This window comes from Indicator indicator, chromosome 19 (genome assembly GCF_027791375.1).
Source record: "Indicator indicator isolate 239-I01 chromosome 19, UM_Iind_1.1, whole genome shotgun sequence".
Lineage (NCBI taxonomy): Eukaryota > Metazoa > Chordata > Aves > Piciformes > Indicatoridae > Indicator > Indicator indicator.
This window is the reverse complement of record NC_072028.1, coordinates 10,455,960-10,475,449: the sequence shown is the minus strand read 5'-3', so window position 1 is coordinate 10,475,449 and position 19,490 is coordinate 10,455,960. Positions and strand designations below refer to the sequence as shown.

The 19,490-nt window shown below is 55.9% G+C and overlaps 1 protein-coding gene across 1 annotated transcript in view; it reads right to left on the bottom strand.

The window, feature by feature from the left end:
- Positions 1-970: 970 nt before the first annotated feature.
- Positions 971-19,490, bottom strand: part of WWP2 (WW domain containing E3 ubiquitin protein ligase 2) — a 41,650-nt gene continuing 23,130 nt past the window's right edge. Inside the window, 16 exon segments of the mRNA XM_054389907.1 lie at positions 971-1,070; positions 1,265-1,337; positions 2,150-2,246; positions 3,033-3,137; positions 3,450-3,570; positions 4,093-4,233; positions 4,357-4,490; positions 5,522-5,681; positions 6,826-6,914; positions 7,005-7,076; positions 7,214-7,292; positions 7,566-7,694; positions 8,349-8,430; positions 10,261-10,315; positions 13,450-13,624; positions 15,373-15,462. Of these exon segments, the coding sequence (XP_054245882.1) occupies positions 971-1,070; positions 1,265-1,337; positions 2,150-2,246; positions 3,033-3,137; positions 3,450-3,570; positions 4,093-4,233; positions 4,357-4,490; positions 5,522-5,681; positions 6,826-6,914; positions 7,005-7,076; positions 7,214-7,292; positions 7,566-7,694; positions 8,349-8,430; positions 10,261-10,315; positions 13,450-13,624; positions 15,373-15,462 (1,702 nt within the window).

Below are 19,490 nucleotides of genomic sequence, written 5' to 3'. Positions count from 1 at the left end.
GTTCCCTCCATGGACAGCTCTGTACGCCAACGCTCGCATGGGTCCGGCTCCCCAGGCACACTGGGGAGGTGGGGAGGGAGCAGCAGGAGAGGTGGCACCCAGGTGAGGGGCAGAAGCCTGATCCTGCCCTTGCCTACAGCTCTGGGAGCTCCTGCCACCAGCCTGGCCGGTGACAGAGGGAACACAGGGAGGCTGGGCTGAACCCACCAAGCAGGCAAAGGCCAGATGTGCCCTAACTGTGGCCAGAGCCCCAAAGGTGGCTGCAGAGCACCAGCTCCCAGCACCAAACCACTTCACTATTCATTACAACTGCACAGGGCCACACGCCTGCAAACTGAAACACGCAATGGACACAATCAGCCAGAGCCCAAGTCCAGGCAGCCACAGGTCTAGTGTGAGAAGGGGCTGTGCCAGCCCTCGTGTGGTGCATCAGCTGCAGCAGCATCAACTGGGGGTTCTCTGTTAGCTTTGCTGGGAGCAGGATAGGGCCCAAATACCACCTGAGAGCTGCTTCGAGGGCCATTTCACTTCCCCTCCTTACCTGCACATACTAAAACGCCATGAAAAAGCAGAAAACATGATGAGGGGGAAAACTAGCCTGTGCCAAAACCAGATCTCATCTCAGCATGTCTGCGAGCAAGGACCTGGGAGCCTCAGTGCACCGTGTGCTGCCTGCCAAGGCCCAGGGCTTCACCCTGTCCCCTCCACGCCAGCGCATGTCCCTCACCAGGCTCTTGTGTCCACCTCCCACCACACCTCAGATTTGTCTGGGGAGGGACACATGGACTCCCCCCCAGGACTGCGTCTGTGCAGATCTCGCACGGGAACAAGAGCAACGGTGTCCGCAGCTGCCTGCGCACCATCCTGCGGAGAGGGCTCAGCACAAGGCTCTGTGGGCACCGGCGGGCAGGACGTCATGGCCAGCAGCACTCCAGGGCCCTCCCCATCCCGGGAAAGCACCAAAGCTCCATCACTCCTGTCCAAATCCTTCTGTCTCCTCAATCGCATAAAGCAGCTTCTCCTTCAGCTGTTCATAGCTCTTGTAGGGAGGGAGATCCAGGCGGTTGAAGCTGGAGAGACAGGAGAGGCGGTGAGTAGCACCAGCATCCCAGTTCTCCTTCTCCCCGAGGCAGCTGCGGGAAGACGCGCAGCCAGAAACATCCCATGGGAACGCAAGAGGAGGGGACAGGCCTGTGCAGCCCCACACATGCTGCTCACAGTTGTCCCCACATGCTCTTAGCAGGGCCGAGGAGAAATGACTTACCATGTATGGCTTCGTGGCAGCCACGTCTCTTTGCCAACTTTATCGATGCAGAATTTCTGGGGCCCATTGCTGCCTGTTAATTACAAGCACAGCAAAGCTCATTACATGACCAGGAGCTCATAAAGCCTGCCCTCTTACATGCTGTTAGCCAGCAGATCACACACCTTTGTGATCCCAGAGACACAGTGGGGCATGAATCTGCAGTAGCTCACTGCTTGTTCTGAGCCCTTTGCAGGGAGGATATGTGAGCAACAGGAAAGGAGGAGGCTGAAAAGCTGATTCACAGCTGAGAGGTAACAGTACAGTGTCTAAGCAGGGTGGTTAAATACCAAGTGCTACAATGGATTTATCCACAGACCCACAGGACTGAGCAGGTCCATCCAACAGTTTGAAAGAACCTGGCTCAGGAAGTCTGAGTCATTGAGGTCACTTTTTAACAGATTGTGAATGCTGGAGAGGTTCCCGAGAGCTGGAAAAAAGTTAATACGCCAGGAAGAATAAAGGACTGGGCTAAGTTAGCTGGTTAGCTTGATACAGATTCCAGGAATGCAAGGCAAAGGCTGGTACAGGCCCCAAAAAGCGGCAAATTAAAGGATGAGAGCAGAATAATGCCACGCTGTGGTTGTCTGGAAAAGGGGTTTCATTGCACAAAGCTCAAAATTCAATCAAAAATCAAATCTCATTCAACACAAGATGAGGAGCCAGGGTGACAAAGCTGACTGTGGTGACACTGTTCACGGCTAAGGAATTTGTCAGAGTACAGCCTGCCATCAGATTCAGTCACGGTGCTCAGATTTCATGGCTGCTGTTCTCTGCAGTGGAGACATGGACAGCCAGGTCCCACCCCCTAGGACCCCATGCCCAAGCTGAGCTGGGAACACGCACCAATGAGCTCTGCAAAGCCCCCGACGGGCAGGCGGCAGGTCCCCGTCACAAACTGCAGCAGCCGGATCCTCTTCTCGTTGTCCATCTCTTTAACCACCTATGGTAAGAATGTAGCAGGAGAGTGGGATCCTCGGCACCCCCAAGCCCACAGCCTGGCTGAGGCTCGGGTACAATCCTGCAGCATGGCTCCTGCCACCAACATCTCACACCCTCTGGCCAGCTGGTCCTGGACCCAGCCCAGGGTGGTGCAGTACACTGGGGAAAGTGGTCAGAGAATCACAAACTGGTTTGGGTAGGAAGGGACCTTTAAAGGTCATCTTGTCCAACCCCTGGGCAGCCAGCAGTGACATCTGCAACTAGAGCAGGTTGCTCAGGGTCCCAAACCACCTGACTGGAATGGTTCCAGGGATGGGACATCTCCCACCAATCTGGGCAACCTGGGTCAGTGTCTCACCACCTTCACAGTGAAGAAATTCTTCTGTACACCCAGTTTAAATCTCCTTTTAGTTTAAATCCACCACCCCTTTTCCTCACAATGAGGTCTTCCCAGAGCCACCTTTGAAAGAAACCTCCAGCCCTCACCTCCAGTCCTGCATCCTCAGGAGTGAGCCATCCCAAGCAGCCACTCATTTTCAACCCCCTTCTGTCCTGGCCAGCATGGAGCAGTGTAGCCTTAACTGACACAGGTGTATGACACACCACCCCCTCCTGTCACCCTGCTCAGAGCAGCAGCTATTGCTAGAATCATGTTGGCCATTTCTGCCAGCCACAGCCAGATGCTGCTTGCTGAAGGTGTGCCCCGTGCCAGCCCTGCCCACCCTGTGCCAGCTGTGCCCATCCAAGGCCAAAGCAGGGGATGATCCCAAGTGGTGCTGGGACTGACCTGCCAGAACCACTGGATCTGTTTGCTGTTCTTGGTGTAGTGCCTGTAGATGGTATTCTTCTGCCAGTCGTTCATGTCGATCTCCTGCATGCCGCACAGCATCAGCTGGGGACAGGGGACATTCATCAGCAGGACAGAAAATGGGTCCTGCGCCCACACTTTGGAGCACTGACCCCTTCAGTGCCAGGCTTCACAGGGCACAGGCTCCAGTACAGGGTACTGGAAGTGTCTGGGAGAAATTCCTTGCCTCCAAGACATTTTCTTGCTAACACCCCAGAGACCTGACCACCTGGGTGGGGACCCCCATCAGCAGAGCAGAAGGTGTGAGCAAAGCCCATGTGCTCTGTTCCCACCAAGTGCCATTCCCAGAAGCACCAGTATCGCCACTTCCCTGTACCAGCAAAGGCACCAGCTTACCTCCAGCTCCTTCTCATCAAAGTACCGCAACCACTCCAGTGGCACCACCTCATTGAAACCATCCAGGAAAGCCTTGGTCTGCTCCTCCACACCCCGTGTGAACCTCCAGTCTGTCAGCAGCCTGGAAAGGCAGATGGCGCTCAGCAGGCAGCCAGCACCACTGACCCAGCATGGGGAAGCCCCCACCACCACCCATTCTGCTGGTGGGGAGGTCCCTGGGAACTGCAGAGGTGCATGAGCAGGGGCTCCCTTCAGTTCTCACTAGGGGTTTTCTCTCTCCTCTTTCAAACCTGAGAGCAGGGGACAGCCCTGAGCACAGGCTAGCAGCTATCAGGATGTCAAGGGGTACAAACCATATCCCCTGCCCCGAGTCCACCATCAGGAGAAGATGCTCCTGGCACCCCCAAGCCAGCCCAGCTCCAGGACAGGGAGAGATGTCTCACCCTCTCTCCCCTCTCCTCTTTCCTGAAAGTTCTGGCAGCAGCCCAGGCAGCAGCAAGCCAGACCGCAGCACAGCTCAGCCAGCCACGCCAGCCCAGACTTGTCACAGGCCACGTAGCCCAGGGAAGCAGCCATGTCCCAAGCCCCATGTTCCCACACCACTGCCCTGCAGCCATGGGGGCCTCGGGATGGCCACACTCACATGATGTACTCCTCCTTGTTCTCCTCTGTCACCCGGATGCTCTCACCACCCTCCTTCAGCTCATGGGTGGTCACCTTGCCCAGGATCTCCATGTCCTGGATGAAGTACAGCTCCAGACCACACTCTTCTAGGCTGTTCTCCCTGCAGGACATGGGATGTTATTTCCGATGGGGACACCCACAGCAGCAAGGGGGCATGAAGAGGGAAAGCTGTGCCCCACGCAGCAGGACAGGCCTGCACCAGGAGGGAGCATGGGGCACTCACTTGGTCCAAACAATGGAGTTGTAAAACTCAGGGTCAATGGATTCCAGGTCCTTCAGTGTGGGCCGCTTGTTCAGCATCCGCTTGTAGAAGGGCAGTGTGAAGCCAGTATCAATGAACTTCCCATGGTACAGAGCCTGTGGTGGGGAGGTGATGCTGAGTCACACAGGACCTCAGGATAGACCCAAGAGGTGAGATGATGTCCTGGCACAGCAGCAGCCATGGGGCAAGAGGGAATCTCTCCTGGGATCCCTGAACTGTGGCACTCACTCCTGGCTGGGAAGCACCTTGGGAAGGAGCTGGCTCCCCCCGGCAGCGCTGCCCAGTGTGTTGTGCTGGCAGCCCCTCTCCCCTCCCCACTACGAATTCCACCCCGTCTCCTTCTCCCCTCACAGCTCTATTAAGAGCACTTGTTTAAACAGAGCTGTGCTGTGGCTTCCCTGAATCCCTGGCTTCCAGGAGCCCCAAGGCAAAGGGAGCCAAAAATAATGCAGACGCTTGTCTAGAACGGCCAGCGGTGAGTAATAGTCTGGGGTTTTATTGGTATCCTGCAAGGCGCAGGGCAGGGCAGGGCAGGACAGCATGGGGACCCCATCTGCATGCAACCACCCCAGACACACCTCGCAGGGCCATGGACCAAGGACCCTTCCCCAGGCTCTGGGAGCTTCTGGCAGCCCTGCTGCCAGCCCAGGGCTGGAAGACCTGCAGCATGTTGGCCGTGGGGAAAGCGAGACAGACAGGAGGAGCCACTGTGGGGCTTGGGCAGCTGGAAAATCTCACACTGCTTGGGCTAAAAATAGTCCCCAGAGCTGCAGACCCGACAGCACCTGGAGTGGCAGCCAAGGACCTGGAGCCATCCCCGCCACACAGCCCCTGAAAAACCAGGTCCCCTCTGGCCCCGTGGCCATCCCCTGCATTTAAAATGCATGACCCCACAGCACCGCCCTTGATGGTCCACCTCCCATGGACCCACACCTGAGCAAAATGGGGCTTTACAGAGGGTGACAGTGCTGAGCCAAACACAGCCATGACATGTGGAGCTGCCCCTCTTCCCAACGACCACCTCTGTCCCTTTCAAGGCCCCTGCTCCATGGTGGGGACACAAACAAAGAGTTCTGTCTCCCCTGGTCTCTCCAATCCCTCTCACTCCATCACCTCAGGCTCTTACCATGGCGATAAAGCGGCCAATGAAGCGGAAGTAGGTGAGGTGGTCGGGGTTGATGGAGGAGGCAGGGTTGATCTGCAGGCAGTAGTTGTTCTTGCCAGCATACTCAAAGAGGCAGTACATGGGGTTGAGCACCTCATGAGACAGGAGGAAGAACCACTCCCTGGGACAACAGGAAGGGGGAATGCGGTGATGAGGGGCTCAGAGAGCCAGGGTGCCCAGGGAGGCTGTGCCCTGATGGAGAGGACAGCTTTGTGCCTCCACAGAACAAACCAGGCACCTATCTCTTGGGGTCCTGGGGCCAGCATGGGGCCCTGGTGTGACTTGGTGAGGACGTCCTCCACCCCAGGGGTGCTATGCATTGTTTGTGAAGGGCTTCTGGCAACGACACCGAGAAACACCTCCGTTTGCTGGAGGCCCCACTCAGAGCATCAGGGATCCCAGCAGGTGACACTCAGGCTGTTGTACAAACACACACTTGTTCACACAATCCCGAGCTGTGCACACCCCCTCTGAGCCTCCCCATATAGGCTCCCCCAGGAGCCTGCCCCAAGCCTACAGCAGCACAGGGACAGGGACCATCCTGGCTTTGCTCCCCAGGCTGTGCAGGCAGATGGGAGTCCTCAGACGCAGAGGCAGCCCCAGCATCCCGTCCGTGGTTCTACCCTGTGGTAGAACAGCATGACGTAACCTACCATAGGGTAAAACCACTGGCAGGACACGGAGAGAGGCGGAGAGCAGGAGCCCTTGCACCAGAGCCAGGGGCAGCAGCACACGCAGGAGGAGCGGGCAAGAGCAGCGGGCAGAGGGAAGCATTAGCCCAGCACCAAAGACCAAGGAAGACATTCCGAGCAGGTGAGGGGGCTGATGGGGACATGGGACCCCCATCCAGTCAAGACACAGCCTGTGCTGTGTGGTAATACCATCCTTGGGGCAGGCACCGGAGGCTGCAGACTCATAGCCACTGCATCCCACCATGTCTGCCCCAGCACAAACCAAGCAGGGGCAGACCAGGGAACACCAGGCCTGTTGGCTGCTGGAAGAAGCCACTCAATCCATCAACCCCATGGACCACGGGCAGCAGGAAAGCCCCAGCCTGGTTCCCCAGTCCTCCCCTATGCCAGGGACAAGAACTCAACATTGTTTCCCATTTGAACACCTCCTGGCTCTACTGTCCAAACACGTGGGGGACCAAGGCTGGGAACCCAGAAAGCTGCTGCCAGACAGACTCCTCGGCCCACGCTGTCCTTAAGGGACTCATAGCCCCATCCAGGGGTGAGCACATGGTCTGGCACACCAGCGCTCACCTAGCAATGCCCCCATAGTCCAGGCCCTCCTCTCCTCGCATGATGATGTACAGGCGACGGCGCAGGTCGTACGGCTTCATGTTCATAATCTGGGCAGAGGCAAAGGGAAGTGTCACCACAAGCTGGTGCAGGGAGCAGCTCCCACCTCCCCAGGCTCTGTGGCCCTGACACCTCCTCACCTGCTGGAAAGAGTCCTCAAAGAGTGTCTGCCGGGAAACGCTGATCTTCACGTGGCTGGGCAATGCGTTTGACTGTGAGCAAGGCAGAGACATGAGGCTTTGGGCAGGAGGGCACCGTGGCTTTCCTTGCCCACACCTGTCCACCACCCACCCAGTCTGGTGGCTCAGCTTGCCCCAGGCTGCCAGGACCCTTCGGCCACTCTACTCACATGGCAGAGGAAGCGGAACTGGTGGTACTTCCAGCGAAAGCTTCGGTCATATGCCCCCGGGGAGCCACCCTGTTTGCTCCTGCAAAAGCAGTACAAGCCCTGGCTCAGCAGCCCCACCAACATGAGCTTCTCAGCCCCAGGACCCTCCTCATCTGCCAGGCAGAAGGAAGACCTTTGGGCTGCAGCTCTCCCATCACACCCAAACGTGAGGCCCTAAACCCAGGGCTCAGTGTCTTTGCAACAAAGCTGATTCACACCCCTACTCCATGTTGTGACCATGGGAAGGCAAGGGCTGCAATCACACAGCTCCAGTCCCAGCTCCCAGTGTGCAGCCCAGCCCAAGAGCACATACCCAGACTCAAATCCAGGACGTGGGTCCTTGAAGGTGGTGGTACGAGTGTTGTGGTCCACAAAATAGCGCACACCCTCGTTCGTGTACTTCATCTCCCAGCCGGGCGGCAGCGGTGGCTCCTGAATCATCCTGCCAACAAGGAAGGGGTCACTGAGCTGGCACCTTGGGCATCTCTTGCCCTGAACTGTGGTTCTCTGAATGGCTGCCCTCAGGGACCACCTTCAGTTTGTAGCTCCATGCCAGGCAAAAGGAAGGATTCATGGCATGGGATGCCTGTCTGCATCCCAAGACAGAAGCCCTGCCTGTGTTGTACTCTTGGTCAGAGCCAGCACTGGCCACAGTTACAGCTTCACTATGTCTGCAGGAGAGGTGGCCTCAGAGGAGACCTGGACCAGATCTCTGAAGAACTGCAACCCAGAGCTCTCAGAAGCCCAAGCAAAGCCCTGCAGGAAGATGACAGACTTCCTGCCCAGGCAGCCCTGCAGTCTTCTCCATCGGTCCCTCATCTCCAAAGTCAGCTCCCACAAGCCAGAGAGCTGCCCCGCAATGCCAAGGGCTTCAGTGTACAACCCTCCTGGGCTCCAGTGCTGCCTGCAGCTTTGAGCTCCCCTGAGCTGCAGCTTACAGGACCCTCTCCAGGCTCTGCCCCCTGATTTTCTCCGAATTAGTTAGGGGGGCAATTTCAACCCACCACACGCTGCCAGCCCTCAGCATTCAGGAGCCCATCACAAGGACCTTCTGAAACCACAAGCCTCCTCCCTGCTCTCCCCACCAGCTGCCTACCCCTGCGTGCGGGGGTCCTCCCACTGCGTGGTCCGTGTGTTGTGGTTCACGTAATAGACTCGCCCATTGTCCTGTCTCTTCTCTAGGAGAAAAGGGAGAGGAAGCGTTAGCTGGAGAGCCCTGGTCTGCACTGATGTGCAGTCCTGGGAACAACCCTCCCCTTCCCAGTTCACCAGAAGTTTGTCAGGTTCTCCTGACCCACCCCGCCCCCTTCAGCACTGTCCCAGCTCACTTGGTAAAGGCAAGATAGAAACCATCCTGCATTTCTTCAGCAGGCACAAGCTCCTGCATCTCCAAGGAAGGTTTGCTGTCTCCAGTACCCTCAAGGCCAGCATTGCAGGAGGTGCCACAGCCAAGTGTGGCCCTACCAACACACGGCCAGGCTGGCACAAGCGGCCATGCACCTTGCTGGGCAGGCAGCACACACAGCCTCCTCAGAAATGCAGGGCTCCACAAGCGTGGAGGATCTGCCAGTGCTTCCTCCAACACATCCCACCTCACAACCACACCAGTCACACCAGCATCACTGCTCGACCCCCATCTATGCCACAGCCTCACACACTTCTTGCACTTCCCACATGTGCCACACACACTTCCACAAACACCCTCTTCCCAGAACATGCTCCTGATGCTAGTTGTGCACCTGAACAGCAAGAGCCTCCCACCCATGGCTGGGCACCACGTGTCCTCATCTGGGAGTGATCCTGCACCCAGGTCCCCACACTGTCAGCTCTTGGGTGCCTGCACCCACCCCATCTTGTCTCACCTGCCAATGCCATTGTGCCCCTCACCAGCCACCCCTGCACACACCCACGCACACTCACTGCCTTCCCACCAACACGAGTGCCCCACATGCCACACACCTCCCTCCACGTGCTGCGTCACAGCCCCACTCCATGTCAGCAGGGACGCCCTGCATGCATGCTCCCCTGTCACCTCCCTGGCCACCACAGCCCTCCTCACTTCATCCTGCTCCTGAACTGCAAGAAGTAGCCCCCATGCCATGGCTCTGGCAGACTCCAGATGACTGGAGCTGCATCCATCCCAGGGACCCCATCCATCCTGGGAACTCCATTCATTCTGGAGACCCTATCCATCTCAGGGACCCCACCCATCCTGGAGATCCCCACCCTAAGGTGCTCAGCCTGACACAGAGCTGTGCCTCCCCAAGTCTTCCCAGCTGACACTGTGGAGGGGGCCCCTTTCCTTACTGATAAGAGCAAAGGCTCCAGAGCACTGTCACCATCAAGTTTCTGCCCTTGGAAATCCCAGTAGTAGCCTGGCCCCCACAGTTTTAACCCCTCTCCTGCCCTCCCTGGCACAGCCTGTCTGCACCCAAGAGCACCCCAGTCTGCCCTCCCTAAGGATGCTCTTGCCATGGGGAAGGGGGCCCTCTGTCCTGGGAATGGCACAGGGACCTTTCCAAAGGTCCTGGCACATGATGCTTGAGACGTGGGTGCAAGACAGCCAGCCCCATGCCTCCTGGCTCCCAGATCTGAGCAGAGCATCCCAGGAGGCACATACAGCAGCAGGACGGACCCTGCTTGGTAGAGGAGGGATCTGGGGACAAGTGAAAAGTTAGATCCCAAACTTTTCCCCTTGTCCAAAGAATAACCACAAGCATTTCTGATTCAGCAGCTGAGGGAGACTGGGAACCCCTCCAGGAAAAGGGGGGGAAAAAAAGCTGGATTTCAAATCAGAGATCATACTAATCACAGGCAGATGCAGCCCCACACGCAGCAGAGCGTGGGGAGTACCAGCTCAGCCACTGTTCCTACTAACGCCCAGGAACAGGAAAGAAGAAGCTGCTGGCAGCACTGTGCTCCCCACAGGGCAGGCAGGGTTCTGGTCTGGGCGACAGGGTGTCCTCATTGGGGCGCAGAGTGGGCAAGTGAGGCAGCTCAGTACTTACCCCAGCCAGGAGGAAGGGGACCAAGAGGATCATTGTCAGACGGGGCTCCGGATGACTAGAGACAACAGAGAGGGCAAAAGCACAAAATAAAAATCCGAGCAGGGAGGTCTGGGCAGAGCAGAGTGCAGAGGTGAGCCAGGCAGCCCCTGCTCCTACTTGCCTCCCCTTGTCCTGCAGTTCCCAGAGAACTGGAAAAAAAAAAAACCAAAAACTTGTACACTCAAGGGGTTGAAAAAAAAAAAGAAAGGGAAAAAAAAAAAGGCACAAGCTAAACAGAAGCTGGGGCAAGCCAAGGGGGTGGCAGGCAGGGGCTGTGCCGCACGGAGGGTAGCAGGCTGGCGCAGCAGGCTCCAGATGTGCGCGGCTGCTCGGCTCCTGACGGCCGTCCCCACCAGATACACTTCCAGCCTCCTCCAAGAACCACACACAAGAGGGGAAAAAATATCGCAGGCCTTTCCAATGAAATCATTCCCACAAGCCGTGTCCACGCCCAGCGCTTCCTGGCGGGATGGCGGCCCCCTCCTCCCCGGGCAGGGCGAGGGGTGCGGGATGCTCGCACTGAGGCCACATTCATCCCCACAGACGGGCGGCTCCGAGCCCCGCTGCCCCCCCAGCAGGTTGGGGGCCACGGCACAAAGCACCTTTCTTCTTCTTCTCCGGGGTGGGCAGGGCCAGTGGCCATCACCCAGTCTGAACTGGGGGATGCCCCAAGACTAGGGGAGCAGGCTTGGGTGCTGCCCTGTGAGCCGGAGCACCCTCCCCACCCCCATCTCCAGGTCCCAGGGGATGGAGGCGCAGCCCCGACGGTCGGGGTTGAAGGCAGAAAGAAGCCTGAGGGTGCTTCAAAGTTAATTAAGAACCACATTGCTCCCAAAAAGGCATTTCCACTGCACCTCCTGAAGCCCAGCCACTGGAGAGGGGCCAGCACCCAGTCCCAGCCCAGCCAGAATCCCAGTCCTCCATGCTGGGCTGGGGATCCCAATCAGCTTGGGCTCAGAAAATGCCCCCCACAACCAGCCCCATCCTGTCCCTCTTGCCCAGGAACAAGAGGCAGCCCCTGTCCCAGGCATGGGTGCCAGTTTGGGGTACCAGGGTGCACAGCATGTTCCACACTCTGAGCCAAGCACCAACACATGGGGTGCCTCATGGCAGCCCAGCACCCCAGTTATGTCTGAGGCACATTGGGGCCAGCACAGTTAGTGCCACTCCGAGCTTTGTCTCTTGTACCTGGCCCCAGATGCCAGGACTGGGTGTGGGAGACACTGCCCTGGCAGTGAGAAGCATGGCACAGAGTGCCTTGGACTTGGGGGTCTGCTCCCTTCCTGCCCAGAGACACAGCCAAGTCACCTCCAGAGGGATCACCTTGCTGTGACCAAAAAAATCACTGATTTAAACTAATAGGGCAGACACATGAGAGCCCAGGGCAGAGAGAGAGGCAGCCCTGAGGATCTCCACAGCCCCTGGGAACAGCCTGGCCTCTCATGCTGGCAAGACCCCTTGGTGCAAGTGATGCTGAGTGCAGGCACAGCCTGCAGAGCAGCACAAAACACTGCTGGCAGAGCAGTCCCTGGCTGCACCCTGGCCCCTCCAAGGGCTTCATGCAGAGGGCTTTACATCACCCAGCACTGCCCACCACCTCCCCACCTTCCTCTTCCTAGGCAGGTGGGTGATGGAGACAGGAGGGCAAGGCAAAGCAGAAAGCAGGGAAGGAGGCAGAGCAGGATCCATCACTCCTGGCAGCAGAGAGCTCAAAACAAAAAACACAATCGTTTCATCAGGCTAAATTTGGAGCACCAGTCCCTCCCTCTGCGCTCCCCAGAGCCTGGCCAGGGCAAGTCGCACTGCACTGGAGCAGCTCCAAGGCTGGCGCTGGCAGGGATGGGAGCGAATGACAGGCCTAGAACCCTGTTTAGCCTCTGGTGAAGCCCCCCTCCTGTGCCTGCCTCCACAGTGGTCCTGCGAATGTGCCAAGGGCAGCAGAGCTGGTGAGGGTCCAACTCCTGCCACAAAGCTGGGAAAGGCTCTGGAGAGATGGAAAGGGGAGGAAAAGGGTAGAGCAGCTTCCCACACCAGTGGCTGCGTTTCACAGAGTGGCACTAGAGGGTGGATTCTGCATCCCCTTCCCAGAGAGCACCCAAGCTTCTCACCGGAACACAGAGCTCACACCAGTGCTAGCAGTGCTGCTGGGATATGTCAGCCTCCTGGCTCTCTCCAAGGGGAGGTAAACATCAATGGGAAGTTGATTACTCTGGTCTGCCCACACGGCTTCACTCCACACCTGCCCCACCATACCTCCCTCAAGCCATGTTTTGCACCACAGCATGGCCTCTGCAAGGGACATGGCCAGCTGACATGGAGAACACAGGAACATCAGTGCTCCAGGAGGTGTAAATGCTCTGGCCTGGCTCTTTCCCAAGCACTGCTTACCCTGTAGCACAACAGCCACCAGCACCATCCTGGTTGTCAGAGGGTTCTTGGCTCCACCAGAAGCTAAGTCCCAGCTCCAGCAGCAAAGGCAAGGCCAGGACAAAAGTGGTCTCTGCACAGGAACTCTTGAGAGACCATTCCACAAGCAAGGAAACACAACTGCTGAGCCCAAACCAGGAACAGGAGGAAGCTCACTAAGTTCAGCACACTCGTTCCCTGCATTCTCTGGTCCCTGGCTCTTGCAGCCCCCACCATGTCACCACTTACACCCTGAGCCTGCAGCTACTGCTGCTGCCACCCAGGACCCAATCACACTGTCCTCAGCCCAAGAGAGAATTGGAGAGAGATGAGCTTAGCCCCAAGAGCCTCCCCTTCCACTACAGAGCAGGCTCCCACAGCTTCCCCAGAATATGCTCAGCTACAAAAGCATGCAGCAAGTTCTGCAAGCCTCACAGATCAGCTTGGCTGATGGAAGCCACAGGAGAAAACGTGTGTCTAGCCACGCTGGCACTGAAGGGACACCAGGGACAGGCTGCTGAGGACACCTCCACCCACCCCTCAGGGCCATGTAAGCTGTGTTATAAAAAGCAAGTCACTCCCACACGGTTCTTTGCACGCAGCAGAGGAGCTTGTGGGCTCTCACATCCAGGTGTTACTCTGCTGAGCTAACCAAGTTGACAGACCCCACATTCCATATGTCCCAGGCCAGCCCAGGCGAGACCTCCATCACCACACCACCATCACCATCACCTTGGATCTCACCTGGTACAGGAATCTTTGGCTGAACTGCTGCATGGCTCCTTGGAGCTGGTTTCGCTGGGACTGCCACTGCTCATAGTTCCTGACGTACTCGGCCGTGGGACGCTGCCACGTGGTGGTCCGGGTGTTGTGATCCACATAGTAATACCTGCCCCGAGGATCCACACGTTTCTCCCACCTGGAGACAACAGAGGAAGAGGTCACTGGCTGTCCCCACTCAGACAGTTCAGCAGGTCCTGCTACCAGGTGCCTCCCGCTGCTGGTGTGGCAACTCAGGACAAATGCTGGGGGGAAGGCAGCAGAAAGAAGCCTTGAAAGGGTTTAGAGGCACAGCAGAAGGCACAGACCATGGTGGTACACAGACCAACCTCCCATTGCCCTCTGCTGAGGGCTGCCCTGGATGTACAGCAGCAGTTGAAAACACCCAGCTGCTGTCCCAGGATGTGCTGAAAGCATGACTGAGAGGAGCACAGGGTTATAAGCCACCTCTCCCCTCATGCTCCCCATGCAGTGGCTCAGCAAAGGATTTATGGCTGTGTTTGGAAGAATGAGCGAGAAAAGCAGCTCCAGAACTGTCAGGCTCAGAAGTCCAGCTATGGACACCATGATTCTTCATTTCACTCTGAGACCACATGCTGACTTCAGACGTGTTCTCTGACTCCTCTCACAAGACTGAGATACCATTTAACACGAGGGCTCTGTTCCCAGTTCCAGCACAACCAGCAGTTTCACAGCTGAAGGGGCTCTTTTGGGCAAAGATCCACCAAAAGAAAACAAAGATCAGTAAGACTTGAAGCAGCACCCTGCAAGGCAGATGAAGCCTGGATGGGTTGCCAAGACACTAGCAGAGTTCACACCAGGCTACTATAAGAATTCCTCCAAGACAGCTGACCTCTGGCAGAAGCTGAAGACCTGCACAAGAGGGAAGAAGCACACCTGGGTCCTCCCACACCTACCTTTCCAGGTTACAGCCTCCCTCTTTTACCACCAAACAGATCTCAAGCTGCTGTAGGATCAGAAAGCAGCTGCAGAGATGGCAGTTTAAGCTGCAGATAGTGCGTGCCCACACAAACCTGGAAGCTCCCACAGAGGAGAACAGGGCAGGGCTGTGTTTCACGTGTTAATGCTGGCGGTTAAAGGATGTTGGTCAGCCCAGCCCTGAATAAACTCAGTCTAGAGAGCAACAACAGCTTGGCTGTCTCCAGTTCTCTGCTTTTAGGAGCACAAAGAGGTGAGAATTCAACATGCTTCTGGAAAGCACGTGGCCCCCAGAGCTGTGTACAGCCTTTATGACCTGCAGACTGTTTACTCCCGTGAACAAAAGCACAGCCCCCCTGGACATGAGCTATGCAGAGTGCTTCCTCCAGCTCTCACAGAGCTCAGCACCATCATCTTCCTGAGCACAAGCAGACCCCAATATAACTGAGAACATAAGAAGCTCATCTGAGAAAGCTCAGAGTCCATCTCCAGGTCTGGGGCACTCTGAGCATGCCTGTTCTACTCACCAGAATCTCAACCCTCATCTAGAAGCACCTATTTTTCCAGAAGATACGAAGCCTACCCTCTTCTTCCTTCTCCTGGTCCCTTTGTGGGCACCCTATCCCACCCCTGTTCTCTCCCCACAAGTTGCTGTGCTGCTGCACAAGTCTTCAGTTATCTCCATAGAGGTTTTTTAAAAATAACCCTCTAACCAAGGTCAAACTCCAATAGATTGGAAGGTCTTTTCCTTTTCACAAATACTGATGAGACCTTTCTGAGCATACAGGGTATGTTTTCAGGCCAGCAAACCCTTGGTCATCTCACCCTACTTCTTTTTAGGAGTGAAAAAAACTTCCTGCCACCTTCTCCAGTTTTGCACAGACTGCATGTCTACTACAACAAGTTAGTTGAGTATCTGAGATGCTGGCTGCTCCCAGAGCCCCTTACCCTGGAGGAAGAGGTCTCTCCCATGTGGTGGTCTTGGTATTATGGTCTACATAGTAGACTCTACCATTAGGCAGCTCACGCTGTTCCCATCTGCAAGAAAAAAAATACAAAACCTCATGAGACAGTTGGGACTTGCAAGCAGAGACCAAATCTTGGCTGGGTTGGAGCTACCAAAGTAAGCTGCCCCGGGTGAAGCCAGCCAGAGCAACTGCATCATGCTGCAGGGCTTCTCGGGTGTCTGCCCCACCACGCACCACTCCAGGGGCAGCTGGAGAGAGCAGTATCTCTCAGAAGAGGTCACAGAGGAAACCAGAGACTGGTGAAGCTGTGCTTATCCTCTTCTCAAATAGAGGTGAAGAGAAGGGGCTCTTCTGCAACAAGCAGCATGGATCCAGCAGCCTCAACCCCTCAGGGTAGTGAGAGCTGGAGCCTCGCTACACGTAGGACCAAGAGACTTTGCAGGCACATTTGTTGACTTCTAATCATGTCCCAAAAGCCTCCCTAGGAACACCTTGGGCATGTGTGCCCACAGACTGGGACTGCAGCTGTGCAGCCCAGCACCCTCCCCCCACCATCCCAGATCAGCAAGCTGTGAACAATTAATAATCATCTTATTACTAAGAACATCCAGAGAGCTGCATCTGGTGGATCAGCCAGCCGGCCTCCTCCCACTGTCTAGCTACAGTGTCCTGACCTTTCCTGAAAATCAAGGATGGCTGCAGGTCTGCACAGCAGTTGTTTGGCTTGCTAGGTCAAGGCTATCAAAAAGAAGCTGCAGCAATCTGCTTCTGAAAACAGGCAACACTCAGAGCAGAAATTCCTAATTTCCTCCAGAAAGTGGGAGGGTTGGCATAAGATTTCACACAGGGTCAGTGTAAGATTTCACACAGGGTCAGTTTTATGTCCTGTGAGGTTTTGATCTCGTTTTTGTTTGGATTCTCTTAACACATCTTTAAAGGGGAGCCTTTGAACTTGGGCTGGGTCTGTTTTCTCCTTGGCAGCCCTCCTGCTCAATGCTGACAGAGGCTGTTTCAAACCACAGCATGGCCACAAGGCTCTCAGGTCAGAGGTGGCCCCTAAGGGGAGCGGGAGTGACCGGGGGGCCTGGCTGTACATGGCCACACTGAAAACCATTCTTTGCCTTCCTTCATTCATGAATGCCTACGCAGAGCACCATGCTCTCCTGTCAGCTCTTACTCTGCAACGGAGAGCAGTGCGCCAGCAGCTGCTGACAGATAAAGTGCTCTCCTGCCACACTGTACTCCCACAGGTCTCCCTCACGATTCAATCTTCAGCATCAATTAATCATCACAAAAAGCCCTATGAAATTAATATACCAGCTTCTGTGTGACAGCAAGGGAACAAATCTGGGCCTGCGGAAGCAAGCAGACATGTGAAGGAGATGCTGTAAGTGCTAATGCCCCATCGCCTGGGACTTGTCCTGTCCCTGCTTGCCCTCAAACCTCCCCAGGGGATGATGCAGCCCTTGACATAGGTGGGAAGGCAGAAACAGGGAGTGTGGCATCAGCTGGGGACCCCAACAGTCCAAAAGCCTAAAAACCCTCTGCCCTGGGCAGAAGGTGGTCTTGTACTCTCAGAGATGAGTCAGTTCCCTGAGAGCAGGAGAGGAACATGAATGTCAAGCTCAGGATTTGGCTGAGAGATTGTCTGACCCAAATTAGAGCTCTTGCCTTCACTCCTATGGGCTTCTCACAAGTGCTGGAGACCATGCATCTGAAGAGACCAGGTGGCATTGGCAGATGTTGCCACCAATCAGCAGCACTAGATCTTTCTCATCCCTAGAACAGCTCTATGGACACTAGTGGTTATTTCTGATGGAATGAGTCTAAGGCAGGACCTATTGTGCCTGTAGACCTTTGACAGCAAGGGGCTGCCAAGAGTAGCACCACCCAAAGGCATGACGTGGTGAGAGCAGAGCCAGCACTGTCTGGATTTGTCCTGGCATCAGGAAGTCTTTGTCTCTCCACCCCACACTCAGCCTTTTCCTGGGTTACCCCTGGGCAGCACTGGGTGTTGTCAGTCAGAGTGGAAACTCCTGAAGCTTCCTGTTCACCAGTGATGAACTTAGAGCTTTGTGAGCTTAAAGGCACCAGGACAGATAAAAAAAGATTGAAATCTCTAAGGAGAAAATCAGCATAGCTGGGATTTCTTGAAGACATAAGCATGTCCACCCCATGAGATGGATAGCAGAAGGTCCCTGGGCATCTTCAGGAAGATGGCAGGACTGTGGAAGTGCTGCTGGCTGGAGAGCTGCATGCTGTGGCAGAGCTTTGGAAAACCCCTTCCTGGATTGGCACTGCAGGAGCTTCAGATCACCATCAGCCAACAGATATAAGCCAGAGGCAAGGCTCACGTGGAGGAATGCTACTCACAAACACAACTCCAGGGCACAACTCTGCTCATGAGACTTTGCAGAAATCAGCATCCTGTGAAAACCTTTTAAGCATCATCTGAGGTTAGTTGTATGTAACAGCCCCTTTGGATAGATCTAGAGACCACAGCACCTCTTGGTTACAGCAAGGACAACCCCAAGCACATGTCCCACCCATTCTGTCCATATTGACATGTGGCACTGCACAGATGAATGAGACCTCAGCCTTGTGCACACAGAACCAGTGGTGCCAGCAGCAGTTACTGGAGTGGACAGGTCTTCCAGACTCACTAATAACAGATTCTCTCATCAATGTGGTTCTGAAGACTTTGAAGTCCTTCATGACAAGAGGCTCTCAAGGTACCATTTCTGAGGCTGTAGAGACCAGAAAGCCCATGATGAGGACTATTTGAGGGCAAAGGGTTTCTGAATATCTCAGATACTCCTCTGGGTGCCCCTGTGACTGCACAGAGCCACACAGGATTGTGGTGAGCTGCTGCTGGTGGCAGCTACTGATTGATGACCTCTGTCCCCATCTCATGCCCTATACAAACAGGTGACAAACTCACATGCTCCTCAGCTTAGCAGCTCCCTGGTGATATGAAAAGTGAATTTGCTGAGGGCTGCCTCACCCTGTGAACAGTGAATCACCACCCCTAAACAGTAAGCTGTGAAGAGCTACTACTGCTGCTAACACACAGCAATGAGCTCAGAGACAGGAGAGCTCTAGGGACAGGAGCTCTAGGGACAGCCCATCTTTGCTCAGACCACCCTGCCCAACTCTCCACAGGCCTCCCTTCATCCCATCATGTCCTCACGAGGGACATGGCTGAGGGAACTGCACGACAGCAGGTTCTTCCTTTGGGGACCCCAAGTCTAGCTGGTGTTCCTTCTCCATGCCAGCTACCACATCACTACCAGCAAGGAAGATGAGTGGTGCAGATGATGGTACAGATGAGTGGTGTAGCAGGCAGTGGTGGTGGGAGCTCTCACCCACGTGCACCACGAAGCACACGATACGGGAGCCCCAGCTAGCTGCTCTCAGGGATTGCAATGGCAGCGCACACAGAGAGCTGAGGATGGTGTGAAGTGGCTGGGCTGAGGCAGCCCTGCAGTCCAAACAAAACGCCCTCCTTACATAAGAAACCACAGCCCCGAGGCTCTGCCAGGCTGCATGAAAAACCTCTTTGTATGGGAGAGACAGCCCTGCATGTACCCACCGCTAGTGAGCCTCTGTCCCCCGTGCAGGATCATCACTGATAAGAACCAGATGCAGGAACCAGCAGCTCTTGTGCCCTCCCCCTTTTTGTCATCAGTCCCCTTGGAAATCCCCCACTTGAGAGCTGGGACCCCACGGCAAAGGCCTTGAGTGCTGGGACTAGTTGCTGCAACCGGCTGCTCCAGTGCCACACACGCTCCCTGGCTTTACAGGGAGCTGAGCCAGGAGGATGTGAAGGAGGCTCTGGGCACTGTCAGGGCTGGAATTATTCAGAACACCTTCCAGCACCCTCCAGCCCCTAGAACAGATTCCCAGTTGTGCAAGAGATGCCTTTGTGCCCACCACATCTGGTGCAGATGTTCAGAGGCAGCGATCTGAGCTGAGTAAATAGTTCTGAATCCCTACTTGAACCCAGCTGCTCTGGATTCCATCTGCAGGCAGCATGCTGCGAGCGGGGAGGCTGGGGCTCTCTGCACCCACCAGCAAACAGCTCAGAAGAGCTGCCAC